At 42.4% G+C, this 14,311-nt stretch overlaps 1 protein-coding gene across 3 annotated transcripts in view; it reads right to left on the bottom strand.

The window, feature by feature from the left end:
* LOC125340965 (CREB binding protein) overlaps nucleotides 1-14,311 on the bottom strand; it is a 128,988-nt gene that overhangs the window by 28,043 nt on the left and 86,634 nt on the right. For 2 of the 3 annotated variants that reach the window (XM_048332919.1, XM_048332921.1), the window contains 7 exons: nucleotides 13,306-13,430; nucleotides 12,322-12,510; nucleotides 8,255-8,671; nucleotides 5,948-6,127; nucleotides 4,602-4,791; nucleotides 2,348-2,466; nucleotides 223-462 (listed from right to left, as the gene is read on the bottom strand). In XM_048332919.1, the coding sequence (XP_048188876.1) occupies nucleotides 223-462; nucleotides 2,348-2,466; nucleotides 4,602-4,791; nucleotides 5,948-6,127; nucleotides 8,255-8,671; nucleotides 12,322-12,510; nucleotides 13,306-13,430 (1,460 nt within the window). The remainder of the gene's footprint in view (nucleotides 1-222; nucleotides 463-2,347; nucleotides 2,467-4,601; nucleotides 4,792-5,947; nucleotides 6,128-8,254; nucleotides 8,672-12,321; nucleotides 12,511-13,305; nucleotides 13,431-14,311) is intronic. The other variant, XM_048332920.1, reaches the window with a different exon arrangement.

Here is a 14,311-nt window from a genome sequence, read left to right as displayed (position 1 = left end):
AAAGGCTTAACTCAAGGCCAGACCAGTAAGCACCTCTACCGATAGCTTTGATCTTGAGATTGCTTCAGGCAGTCAGATATGTCCCAACAATCGGAACAGCACCACCAGAGACCTTCCAAGCCTACTCTTGTGGTCAGAATGTAAAGTATCCCATCTTAGTTTACCATCCTCTTGACTGGATTGATCATGAAATTTCAATTTCCAGAAAAATGAATATTGTACCTTGCGTCCGCAGCAATATCCAAGGGACTGCATGACAGGATCGATTTCTTGCTCAAAGACCTCTGCAAGTTTACTGCAAAACTTATAGACCCGGGACGTCTTACGATTATATAGCCAGGCATTGTTGAACATTAACCAGACATCATCCACATATTGCCAGGGCTCTTGGTACTGCCCTGTATCCAGCTTCCGCTTGATGGTAGAAAGGTCCATGGGATTCTTCACAATGTCAAAATAATCCTTAAAAACAAAACAATCTCAGTCTAATGCAAAGGTGGGGAAGCTTTTCTCTGGTAAGAGTGGATACCTGTATTATTTGTGCACCATACAAAATTATCAACATAAGCAGAGGGGCTGCAGGCAGCTAAGAAACAAACCAGAAGCACAGTCATCTTATCATGTACCAAATGACTTCATGGGCCTTATATGTACAACCCCACCCTTGGTCTAGTGGAGCCATCACATTTCAAATGCCAGCCTTTTTTAGTGCTTTATCTTAAAAAACATAATAAAAATAGAAAAGTACCTGAACAGTGGGCTGGGAATGAGGCTTAGTGGAAGAGTGCTTGCCTAGCAAGCATGAAACCCCGGGTTCGATTCCTCAGCACCACATAAAGAGAAAAGGCTGAAAGTGGAGCTGTGGCTCAAGTGGCAGAGTGCTAGCCTTGAGCAAAAAGAAGGGACAGTGCTTAGGTCCTGAGTTCAAGCCCCAGGACTGGCCAAAAAAAAAAAAAAAAAAAAAAAAGTACCTGAACAATTTCCATTCTTAATAGTAAAAAATGAAATTGAAAAAATAACATGTAACATTCCTCTGATTTGACATATCTTTAGATTTCAGCTTCTTGAGTATTTAGGATTGCAGGCAAGAGCCACCAGTGTCAGGCTAATAAATACAATTCAAAGATTAACACAGTTGTGAATTTAGCTCAATGGTAGAGCACTTGCCTGAGTCTTGGTTCCCAGAACAAAAACCTAGAGGAGTACTACCTTCAATAGAACCTAAGGATCTGAATTGCTTTCCAAGATTTCTTGGCATAGTAAACAGAAATTTACAAGTATCTCATAATTAAACTTCTATATTATTTCTTTTTGTACCAGTACTGGGCAACTGAAGTCAGGGTCTGGGAGCTGTCCCTTAGTTTTTGCACTCAAAAGCTAGAACTCTACCACTTGAGCCACTGCTCTACTTCCAAGTTTTTGGTGATCAATTGGAAATAAGAGTCTCATGGACTTTCCTGCCCTGGCTGACTTTGAACCGGAATCCTCAGATCTCAGCCTCCTGAATAGCTAGGATTATAAGCATGAGCCACTGGCATCTGGTCTTATTTTTTTGTTTCTTTTGTTGTTGTTATTTTGGGTCTGGTAGGAGGCTGGAACTCAGGCCTGGACATGGTCTCTTTTAATGTTTTTACTCAAGGTTCAGTTCCACTTCCAGCTTTATGGTAATTAACTGCTGATAAAGAGTGGGATTTTCTGGCCCGGGCTGCTTTCAAATCCTGATCCTCAAATCTCATCCTCTTGAGATCTAAGATTACAGGCATGAGCCACCTAGAGCTCAGCTAAAACTAATTCTTTATCTCCCAAATGTAAAACAAGGCCTTGGAGGTTGTGGACTAGAGCTGAGGGTGCTGCTGGTGAGGTACAGCTCCAATTATGTTTTTTGCTGTCTAATTGGAGATAAGAGTCTCAGACTTTTCTGCCTGGGCTAGCTACCAACTATGATCTTCAGATCTCAGTCTCCTGAGTAGCTAGGAGTACAGGTATGAGCTCTCAGCACCTGGCTATAGTTCTTTATATTAGGAGATAAATCTTCAAATCAAGGAGGTTATTTTAGCCAACTTTAAAAGATAAAATAATAGATGCTCAAAACTATACCATAGGGCTGGGGATATGGCCTAGTGGCAAGAGAGCTTGCCTCGTGTACATGAGGCCCTGGGTTCAATTCCCCAGCATCACATATACAGAAAACGGCCAGAAGTGGCGCTGTGGCTCAAGTGGCAGAGTGCTAGCCTTGAGCAAAAGGAAGCCAGGGACAGTGCCCAGGCCCTGAGTCCAAGGCCCAGGACTGGCAAAAAACAAACAAACAAACAAAAAACTATACCATACTTTTACTATAGTAACTTACTGGAATTCCTAGGAGCTGGGGGTCTACGGGCTGCCGAAAAGGTAGGGACTCTGGGTCCTGTCGATAGAGCGCTTCTAGGGTTGGCATAAGTGCTTGGCGTAGCTCCTCGGGTTTAAAAACTGCAGAAAAACAAACAAAACAAAAAGACACTAGGTAGTAAGTGCTCAGATTGCTACAGTATCTCATTTAAAGGGGTAGAGGCTTGTGTCCCTAACCCTAACTATTCTGAAGATACATTGAGATGGGAGGGCTGCAGCTCCACGGAATGGGGAAAAAATTCATGAGATTCCATTTTAACAGAAAAAGTCTAACATGCCAACTAAGGTGTGAAGTAAGAAAAGGAGGTTAATAGACTAGGCTTAGTCTACTTAACCTATAAGACCTTATCTCAAATAAGGCAAAAAGAGCTGAAGGTGTAGCTGAAGGAAAGAGACCAAGCAAGCCCGAAATCCTAAGATCAAACTCTAGCACTGCCATAAACAAACAAGCAATATAAGTGTAAATAAAAGAAAGACGCCTAAGTAGTCCATTCATGTGGACTCAAAAGCTCTCAGGCAGCTCTCATTCATTAGAATCTACTGACTAAAGCTATTATTCAGGGATTCTGAAAATATAGCAATGTGTTCTTTGTTTTTGTTTTTTCTTTGTTGTTTGTGATCCTGGGGTGTGAACTCTGGGCATGAGTGCTGTCACTGAACTTCTTTTGGTCAAGGCTGGCATTCTATCACTTGAGCCACAGTGGCATTTTGGCTTTTTCTGAATATTGCATTGGAGACAAGAGTCTCTTGGCCTTTCCTGTCCAGCTGGTTTTTAACTGTAATCCTCAGATCTTAACCTCCTGAGTACCTAGGATTAAAGTCATGAGCTACCAGCACCCAGTGCAAAAGGGTTTTTAAAACTGCATTCAGGTTGGGTGCTGAATACTCACACCTATAATCCTAGCTATTCAGAGGGTGAGATGTAAGGATTGAGTTCAAAGTCAGCCTGGGCAGATAAAACTGTGAAAATTTTTTAAAAAATGATTTCTATTGTTATTAAGATGTTGAACTATGAGACTTTTTATTTCCAAATAATCAGCAAAAGTATGAAAATGGAAATATGGCTCAACTGGCAAAGTGTCAGCCTTGAATGAAAAAGTCATGTTTGAGCAGGAGGCCCTCAGTTTAAGTTCCCTCCACTGTTAGCAAACAAAACAAAGCAAAACAACTCCATTCACCTTAAGGCTGATGAACCAAAGCTACAGTTCTTAAGTTGTGTGGTTCAGAGATCCCTAGAAAATCTCTGGGCTGTACAATCTTGTATTCATCAGCCCTTTGTGGCCAGTAAAATTCCAATGAATCAGTTTTACACAAAATAAAGTTAACTCAGTTTCTCCATTACTTCTATTACTTCAAGCGGACAACAGCCATATGTGGCTGGTGCTGAAAACTGTCCCAGACACTTTCAAGAGCACTGTGGTTAGATTAAAATTATTTTCCTAATGCTAAAATTTGTACAGATACAGCAAATGTAATGGCAAATAAAGTCATTAATATCTTAGGAAGCCAAAAATGAAGAAAACCAAGGATAAAAGCTAGTATCTCCAAATTCTACTCAAAAGCTCTTACATTCATTGTGGGTCTCTGTGCTCCATACTCACAGGAAAAACAATGCTAGTGGTCAATTAAGAACATCCTTAATGATCAGCAACAGTACTTAGCAAATCTTAACCTCTGACAGGTGCCTCTTACTCTGTAATGGGATGACAAATCTGTGCTGTGTACCAGCTGGTCTTAGAGCTGATACTTATGCCAGCAGTAGAGCTAACAATGAAGGAGCTGCTTTCATTGGTGGACTAACAAAAAGTGCAAGACCAACAGATATACAACTCTGATTACTCAATTATGGTGTGTGCGGATATTTCCTCAAAAATGAACTAAGTGGACAAGGACAAGTAATGATGCAAACCTGTATCTGCTACATAATCTCAGTATTTCTCAAAAATACAGTTTCTTTGAAGAAACTGAGGGTGTGGGTCTTTTGTTTTCAAGGGCATTTGTTGATATCGCAGAATTAAGGATGTCAACACTTGGAGAAGCAGCCCACACTCTATAATTTGCTCAGGGATTCCAGAGAGCCATTTTCAACTCTGGGAGAATTGAGGTAAGAAAGATTTAAAGAAAAAAAAAGCGGGGGGGAGAGTAGAATCAGTTTTAACTTTCAATACTTGGTGTGGAGTACAGTACAATTATAAGTTACAGAAAACAAAACTTACTTTTTTTGCGTGGCTGCGAAGGTGATGTTGACTGAGAGGCCGTGCCGTTAGTGCTATTCTCTTCTTCTTCTTTAGCTTCCACTTTTACTTCGGGTTTCTTCTCCTCTACTTCCATCGGTTCTGATTTCTTCTCCGCACTGTCTGCTTCCTCTTTAACTTGGGAAGACCCTTGTAAATCTTCCTCCATCATCTAGATAATCAGAGGATAAATGAGTATCACACAGATCTATACCTAACTCAGCTTTTCTAGGCTCCTAAATCTATATGGGCTTGATACGCTTCCTAGTTGGGTTATTTATCATTCTTTTCTCTCCCAGAGAATGAAATCAATTATTTGTCCATTGAATCACTTCAGTACAGTAAACCAAGGCAATTATAGACCTTATTTAAAATGTCCAAGTATTTTACATGTTCAGTATATTCACATATAGATAGTTTTAGCTTTCAATAAGAATGTCTTTGAAATTTACAGCAAGGGTCAAAAAGCCCTCTTCAGAGTCAGGTGTGGTATAAACACAACAAATACTGCAGAATTCGGCTAACCGGAAAGCCTATGTCCCATCTGACAGCTGCAACTGGGGCTTATGTCTAGACTGTTGCCACACTGGTACAAAAGCGTAAGGCTGACAGAGCTTCACAGTTTTCCAGAAAAGTCAAATACCTAGTTTAATTTGAAATTTCATAATTTTTAAAATACTGTGGAGGTCAAACATTTTCAGGCTGGATGCAGCCCAGTCTGCCAATGTTCAGCTTCTGCCACAGGTTAACTAGCTAATGAATCTATCACCCTTTCTATAAAACTATAAATGAGTGGAGGCCAGCAAAAAAAAAAAAAAAATTTTTTTTGTATGATAATTCAAGCATCTAAATTGAACAGCCAGAAGTAGAGGTATGACTCTGGTGGTAGAGCACCAGCTTTGAATGAAAAAAGAAAAACAAATAAGCAAGAGCACAAGGCCCTGAGTTCAAGCCCCAGTACCAGCAACAACAACAACAAAAAAAAAATTGTGTGTGTATACATATATATAATTTATTTATTTTTGCCAGTCCTAGGGCTTGAACTCAGGGCCTGAGCACTGCTCAAGGCTAGCACTCTACCACTTGAGCCACAGTGCCACTTCTGGCCTCTTCTGTTTGTGTGGCTCTGAGGAATTGAACCAGGGCCTCATGCATGCTAGGCAAACACTCTACCACTAAGCCACATTCCCAGCCCTAGTCAATATATTTTTGAACTCACATTGAAATAAGACTATTACAACAAATTCAGAGACAACCATGAAAGGCCTGAGGACCTGTATTGTAGATTCCACACATAGCTGTATTTACTGCTAGAGAGTAACACCTACTTCAGGTCGGGACTCCCCCTTAGATTCACCAGGATCGGGCTCAGTGTCTTCAGTCTTGACCTCTGCCTTTATTTCCAGCAATGGTACATCAGGTCCTGGCTGCTGGGAAATGGTTTCAGCACTGGTCACTGAAGGGGGACTGGGGACCCTGTTATCAATGCTGGCTGCTGCCTGGGAAAGCTGTGAAAACATTAAAATCAATCACCTTTGTAAATCAGACAACACAAATGGCCTTCAATCCTTCTGCTCATCCAATCTTCAACTTCTGGCTAACTTTTCTCTAAAAAGCCCCTACTGAGGACTGAGGGCACTGAAGAAAACAGTTACAAGAAGGGAGCTCTAGAGAAAGTCACCACCAGGGCTGGGAATATGGCCTAGTGGCAAGAGTGCTTAATATATATGAAGCCCTGGGTTCAATTCATCAGCACCACATATATAGAAAAGGCCAGAAGTGGCGCTGTGCCTCAAGTTGGCAGTGCTAGCCTTGAGCCAACAGAAGCCAGGGACAGTGCTCAGGCCCTGAGTTCAAGGCCCAGGACAGAGAGAGGAGAGAGAGGAGAGAGAGGAGGGAGGGAGAGAGAGAGGAGAGAGAGGAGAGAGAGGAGGGAGGGAGAGAGAGAGAGAGAGAGAGAGAGAGAGAGAGAGAGAGAGAGAGAGAGAGAGAGAGAGAGAGAGAGAGATACCACCAATCAGAACCACAATTTACGTTTTGCCACAAATGCAGAGATGGGAAAACAGAGCTTTCTGAATTATGATATAAAACTACTTTCTCCCAAGTTGTCTAGCTAAATTATTTTATCAGTAATTCCCTTCAAAAAGGCTTATAAAGTTTATAATAAAACACTGAATTATAAACCTTCACGTACTTACAGGGGGAGGGGAACCATTGCCTGTATAGAAGAATGTGTAATAAGCCCATGTTAGGGGCAGGACAGGATGGTGGTATAGTAAACACGCTCAGAAGAAACCACTAAAAATACACTACATTTTCAAAATCTTACCCAAGGAGCTGCCTCCCCCCTTTTGTCCTCCCTGCGTGAGGTACCAGGGATTGAAATCAGAGCCTCCTCTATGTTAGGTAAGCATGACACCACTTCAGCCATGCTATCAGCACCATAATGAAATCAAAGATACAAAAATATAGATTTTATTTGAGAGAAGGGAGATGGATATCCTTCGAACAGGGGCAGGGGACAAGAGAACTTATTCAGATAGAATAAACAAACGACTTTACAGATAAGTAGAAATAATATTGGTATTTTTGAAATTAGATATTTGGTAAATAAATATGCTCAGTACCTAAAAATTAAGTTGTGAGAGTGAAGATGTCTAAGATAGCTTATGTCAAAGATAATCAAAGTACAAAGGACTAGAAATATAGTTCAATTGGTAGACTGCCTAGTAGGTATGAGGTCCTTAGTTCTAAATCCAGTACCACCACAGAAAATGATACTAGGATCATCAGCAAAAATTTGTGAGAGGGATATAGGCAGCATGGGTATAATCTGAGACCCTGGATAAGTAAACACACCTCAGCCTGAGAGTATCTGCTTGGGCACTGCCAGCAGGCATGGACCAGGGGAATGAAGCTATGATCTTGCCACCACCATTTCCAACATGAACAGGGAGCTGAGCCACAGAGGTACAAATCTGGCTCTGCTGTTTCATTCAAACAGAAAAGCCTTCTGTAGTTTGATGGATGGAGTAGGGAGAGTGAGAGAGGGGTAAGATTAATTGGTATATAATGTAAACATGTAGAAACGAGCAAGTTCTTACCCCTGTAAAACTCATTTAAGGTAACAAAATGGAGGAGGAGGATAAGAAGGAGGAGGAGGAGGAAGAGTTTGATCATCCAGGTTAAATGAGAACATATAGTTAGGAGTATAGCATGCTTATCAAACTGAAAATAAAACAAAATACAGGGCTGGGAATGTGCATGAAGCCCTGGGTTCAATTCATCAGTACCACATAAACAGAAAAGGCTAGAAGTGGCTCTGTGGCTCAAGTGGTAGAGTGCTAGCCTTGAGCAGAAGCTCAGGGACAGGGCCCAGGCCCTGAGTTCAAGTCCCAGAACTGGCAAAAAAAAAAAAAAATTACAAAGGGGGAGGGGGGAATGAGGGAGAAGGTAACCAACAGTACAAGAAATGTATCCAATGCCTAACGTATGAAACTGTAACAGCTCTGTATATCAGTTTGACAATAAAAATAACTAACTAAATAAATAGAAAAACAAAATAAATTAAATACGAACACATGAAAAAAAATACAATTTTTGTCTGGAGAAATCAAACACAGAGAGAGGCTCACCGGTGTACCAGGAGGCTGGGTGTGCACAGGTGTCGGTTGCTGCTGGGATGACTGAGGGGTAGCTACAGACGGGGGCTGAACCGGGGTTTGAGGTTGTGGGGTCACCTGGGCCTGGGCAGCTGCCTGGACTGTAGGGGTGCTCTGGGCTTGAGCAGCACTGGGCACTGAACCAGGAGTTGGGGTGGGAGTCTGCCCAGAAGATGACACGGGAGTAGATGGCTGAGCAGGAGCTGCTGGCTGGGGAGGCGTCATCCCTGGTGGGGTCGGGTGCTGGAGAGTGGGCATGCCAGCAGCTGTGGAAGCAGGAGGTGGCGTTGGGTGCAACGGTGACTGTGTCACTGGTGGGCAAGGCAGCTGGCTGGTCTGGGGCCCCAGCATGTTGAGTGGGTTAGGAAGAGCAGCACCAGGCACTTGACCCTAAAAGAAATTGAGAATATTAAAACTATCTCCCCCAACTAAATATGTGACAAGACACTTGAAGAGTTAAGCTATATATTTAGAGTGATATGCATGTTCGATAAAACATCACAAATGCTCCTTACACTTTGATTACTCCTGTTCCTTCAACTCATTTATTTCACACTCCATAACATCCATTAAGTGCTTCAGATTACTGAAAAAGCAGTTTCTCTCTCTCTCTCCCCCAGTCCTGGGGCTTGGACTCAGGGCCTGGCCTCATTTTGCTCAAGGCTAGCACACTAACACTTGAGCCACAGTGCCACTTCTGGCCTTTTCTGTTTATGTGGTACTAAGGAATCAAACCCAGGGCTTCATGCATGCTAGGCAAGTACTCTATCTCTAAGCCACATTCCCAGCCCCCCATTTTCTCTTTTTAAAATATTAAGTATTAGCCAGGTACTGGTGGCTCATGCCTGCAATCCTGACACTCGGGAGGCTGAGATCTGAGGATCACAGTTTAAAGCCAGCCTGGGCAGGAAAGTCTGTGAGACTTATCTTCAATAAACTACTCAGAAAAAAGCCTAAGTGGTGCTGTTGCTGAAGTAGTAAAGCACTCAGCCTTGCACACAAAGAGTACTGCAGGACAGTACCACAGGACCAGTCCAAAAAAAAAAGTGAGTTATTAAAGGCACTTTTTCATGCCATTTTTGTGTAGTGGTTCTCAATTGGGAAGATGCTTCAGAAGTATTTGTAGATTTCTCAAAAAATGAATTGTTCCATGCTGGGAATGTGGTTTAGTGGTAGAGTGCTTGCCTTGCATGCATGAAGCCCTAGGTTCAATTCCTCAGTACCACATATACAGAAAAAGCCAGATGTGGTACTGTGGCTTGAGTGGTAGAGTGCTAGCTTTGAGCAAAAAGAAGCCAGGGAAGGGACAGTAGTCAGGCCATGAGTTCAAGCCCCAGCACTGGAAAAAAAAAAAAGAAAGAAAGAAAGAATTGTTCCAAGGGAGAGGCTGGCCTATGGGCTGCAAGTCCCTGGTTGTTTACTCAAACACAGCCATACTTCATACCCATTCATTTATGTGTTGTCTGTGGCCACTTCTGTACTGCAATGGCAGAAATGAAAAGTAAAACTAAAACCAAAAAGATGAAAATATTTACTATCTTGTCTTTTACAGAAATGGTTGGTTACTCAACATGGTGGCACAGAACTATAATGCCAGCACCTCAGGAAGCTGAGACAGGAGAATGGAAAGTTCAATGCCAGCTTGGGCTACAAAGACCTTTGTCAAAAGACAAAAGAAAAGGAGTCAGGGAGGGTTTTCTGATTATCTATCTTTCAGAGAAATGTAGTACTATAGAAAATTTAAAATCATTTAGAGAGTACATCTAATATATTCAGTGGACTCATTATGCACTATTTCATGTTAAAAAGTGAAGACATTCTCTGCTTTATCTCTGCCATCAGATGAGCAGCACTCTTCCACCAGACATTTCCACTGCTACGATATTGGATTCAAGCATATGAATCAAGCAAGTCGTGGACTGAACTCTCTAAAAATCTCCATCTTCCCTCATTCAAGACCTACAGTGAGATGGCCCATCCCTAGCTCCTAAGACCTTACAGGAAAGCATAGAGAGCTCCCACTGTAAATGGCAGCCATCTTGAAAAGAGGGAGTTAGCTTACATAACCAAGTTATTCAGGACAGCATTTAGCTGACTTATGCCCTGAGGTAGCTTACTGCTGATTTCTCTTTTGCTCATTTGAATTAGTAAATATCCTTCATATTAATGAAATTATTGATACATGAATTTTATATTCTGGGAAGAACTGGACTATTTTAGATACATGCAGATTTTTGTACACAATTGGTAAAAGGGGAAGAGCAATAAAAGAAATGGAAAATACTTGTATTCAGCTTTAAACTTTTTTTGGGAGGTAATGGAGGGGCCAGTCATGGGGCTTGAACTCTGGGCCTGGGTACTGCCCCTAATCTCTTCAGCTCAAGGCTAGCACTCTACCACTTGACCCATAGCACCACTTCCAGTTTTCTGGTGGTTAACTGGAGATAAGAGTCATGGACTTTCCTGCCGGGCTGGCTCTGAATTGTGATTCTCAAACCTCAGCCTCCTGAGTAGCTAGGATTACAGACATGGGCCACAGGCGCTTTAAAAGCTTCAGCTTTAAACTTAATAACTAAAAAACATAGTCAAAGCTGGGCACAGTGACTCACACCTGAAATCCTAGCTTCTCGAGAGGCAGAGACTGAGAAGATTGTAGTCCTAAACCAGCTTAGGCTATTAAAAAAAAAAAAGGCAGAAAAGGGCTGAGGGTGTACCTCAAGTGGTAGAGCACCTGCCTAGAAGAAAGCCCTGAGTTCAAGCTCCAGGACTGTCAAAAAAAGAAAAAAATACAGCTTCTTGCTGAATTCTGAGCTATTATCAGCGGTTACAGAATGATCCCTCGGCAATTAAAAGACAGGCAGCAAGATGCAAAACCTCAATGATTATAAGTAAACTTATACCTATTAAAGTTTCAGTTCTCAGGATGACACATTAACCTTAGATTTTAAAATACACAAACAGAGATGGGCATGGTGGTTCACACAAAGTTACTTGGAAGACAGAAATAGGGGAATCATGGTTTTAGAGGCCACCTTGGGCCAGAAAAAAAAGAAAGAAATTAGTAAAACCTATATTAAAGAACAAGCAGAGTGTAGTGTGGTGGTATATTCCTGTAATCTCAGCCACAAAGAGATGAGGCTAAAAGAACCATGGTTCATGGTTGACCCAGACAAAAATTTGGAAACCCAAGTGGGACTCTGGTGACTGACTCATGCCGGTAATCTGAGGATCATGGCATGGCTCAAAGCTAGCCCTGGCAGGAAAAGTCTATGAGACTCTTATCTCCAACTAACCACCAGAAAGCTGGAAATGGCACTGTGGCTCAAGGGGTAGAGTGCTGAAGAGCTCAGGGACAGTGCCTGGCCTCAGAGTTAAAGCCCCATGATCGACCAAAAGAAAAAAGAAAATCCAGCCAGGTACCAGTAGGTCATGCCTGTAATCATATCTACTCAGGAGGCTGAGATTTGAGAGTCATGATTTGAAGCCAGCCTTGGCAGATAAAACCTGAGATTATCTCCAATTAACCAGCAAAATACTGGAAGGGGAGGTATGGTTCAAATGGTAGAACATCATTCCTTGAGTGAAAAAGCAAATGGAGAACAGGAGGCCCTGAGTTCAAACTGTAGTATTGGCTCACGAGTGTGCACGTACCTCCCCCCCATTATATTTGTATGAAGTTCCCACAGAGAGAATTCCAAACAAATTAATAGTTATAGAACAAAGCAGAGAAAGATGAAGAAATGCTGATATATTCAATACATTTAGGGGTTGGGAATATGGCCTAGTGGCAAGAGTGCTTGCCTCACATACATGAAGCCCTGGGTTCGATTCCTCAGTGCCACATATATACAATAAGACCAGAAGTGGTGCTGTGGCTCAAGTGGTAGAGTGCTAGCCTTGAGCAAAAAGAAGCCAGGGACAGTGCTCAGACCCTGAGTCCAAGGCCCAGGACAGGCAAAAAACAAAACACACAAACAATCAATACATTTAGGTAGCAGGCCATAGAAATGCTGTTGTCCCGGGTCCCAGAGCAAACATACCTGTGACACTCCTGTCTGGGCCCCAGGCTGCCCCATATTCACACTGTTCACACTCATTGCCCCACTGGATGATGGGAACTGGCTCTGTGGCAGAAACTGGTTCTGAGTAGGTGGCTGGGCCATCATGGTGTTGGCATGTGCGCTCATCATGTTCGGAGGCTGAGGCATCCGAGAAGGAGAAATGGCCATCTATAACAAACATCAGGAGAGCTACAGCACAGACATGGCACCATTGATGAAGAGAGCAAGGAGAGATATAAGCTCTTATAAACTAGGATGGCTCCAGGGCTGGAGACTAGCCTTCACTTAACTCCCCAGCTCCTAAACTCTTTCCTTTACCCCCTCAAACCATCTCTCAAATAAACTGACTTTGAAAGTTCTTTGAACAGCGATCTATAGCATGCTACAAATTAAAGTTCAAGCATGACTTTTGATCAGCTCTCTGAAGTGTTTAGAAAATAACCTCAGGAAGGCAAGCTCAGTCAACAGAGTGACAATATTTGCTTGGCCTCTGAGGTCAGTTGCCTTCTCCACCTTCAGATTATCTTCCTCCTTACTATGGGGCTTGTTATTCCAACTTTTTTTTTTTAAGCACTAACCAAATCATGCTTTATTATTGCAGTAACAGAGATTTTTTTTAAAAGCGAGGCTGGGTACCAGTGGCTCATATCTGTAATCTTAGCTACACAGGGAGGCTAAGATCTGAGGACTGCAGTTCAAAGCCAGTCCCAAAACAGGAAAGTTCCCCATGAGACTCTTCAATTAAACACCAAAAAACTGGAAGTAACACTGTGGCTCAAAAGTGGTACAGTGCTAGCTTGAGTGAAAAAGCCCAGGAATAGCGCCTAGGCTCTGGGTTCAAGCCTAATTGACAAAAACAAAAACAAACTCAACAGAAGAAGTAGCACAGAACCCTCAGATGCCCATGGACATTGCACAGAGAATGTTCCTGATGAGATAAGAGCTGAGAGGAGAAGCACTTACCCCTGGAACTGAGGCCATGCTGTTCATCTGAACAGGGTGGTTCATGGGGGAAGCAGCACGTGGACCCATGGGTGCTTGTGGCAACTGGACATTCCCCAAAGACATTGGGTTAAATGAATTCATCCCTATAAATACAGCGATATTTCATTAGGGAAAGCAAACACAAACACACAACCCATTACAACTTATTACATAAATGCTAAGATGAAACATAATCAAATATGTGACAGCTAAGTGAGAGGAACCCATTCAACTAATTGAAAAAGATGGCTAAGTAATAGACTTTCCCCAATCCAGGGGAAATGGCATCCATATGACAGGGGTTGCATAGGAGGGCTGGGAGAGATAAGGCAAGAAAAAAAGACATAAGGGCAGGTCAGGATGAAGCACAACTGATGTGTCCAAGGCACCAAAGATACAAAGAAGCAAGGGGATGCTGTGAAGGAACAACACTTTTCATCCATGGAATTGGCTCCGAGGGCCAGAATCTCAGTGTACCCCATCCTCAACAACCACTGGAGCATCAGGCTCCCAAGCTTCATAGCTGTTTTACATTTATTGTTAGAATCTCTGTTAAGACTCAAAACATACTTGAACTGTTTACAAAGTACCCAGAGCCAACAGTTCTCATCCTTAGCCTCTGATAATTCACAAAAATATCATATCACTAACAGACACTTAATCAACTAGAATTATCTCCAGACCACAGTGGCTAGTTATTTACTTTTTGGGCCAGTCCTGGGGCTTGAACTCAGGGCCTGGGCGCTGTCCCTGAGCTTCTTTTGCTCAAGGCAAACACTGTACCACTTGAGCCATACTGCCACTTCCAGCTTTTTTCAGAGCAGTTTATTGGAGATAAATAAAAGTCTCATGGACTTTCCTGTTGGGGCTAGCTTCAAACTGGGATCCTCAGATCTCAGCCACCTGAGTAGCTAGAATTACAGGTGAGAGCCACCAGTGGCTAGTCAGTTCTTACTAACTTTCTACAAAACCCTGCAACCTGTCG

Source organism: Perognathus longimembris, chromosome 23 (genome assembly GCF_023159225.1).
Source record: "Perognathus longimembris pacificus isolate PPM17 chromosome 23, ASM2315922v1, whole genome shotgun sequence".
In the NCBI taxonomy this organism is placed as follows: domain Eukaryota; kingdom Metazoa; phylum Chordata; class Mammalia; order Rodentia; family Heteromyidae; genus Perognathus; species Perognathus longimembris.
Note: the sequence above shows the minus strand (reverse complement) of the source record. Positions and strands in the feature narration are given on the sequence as shown.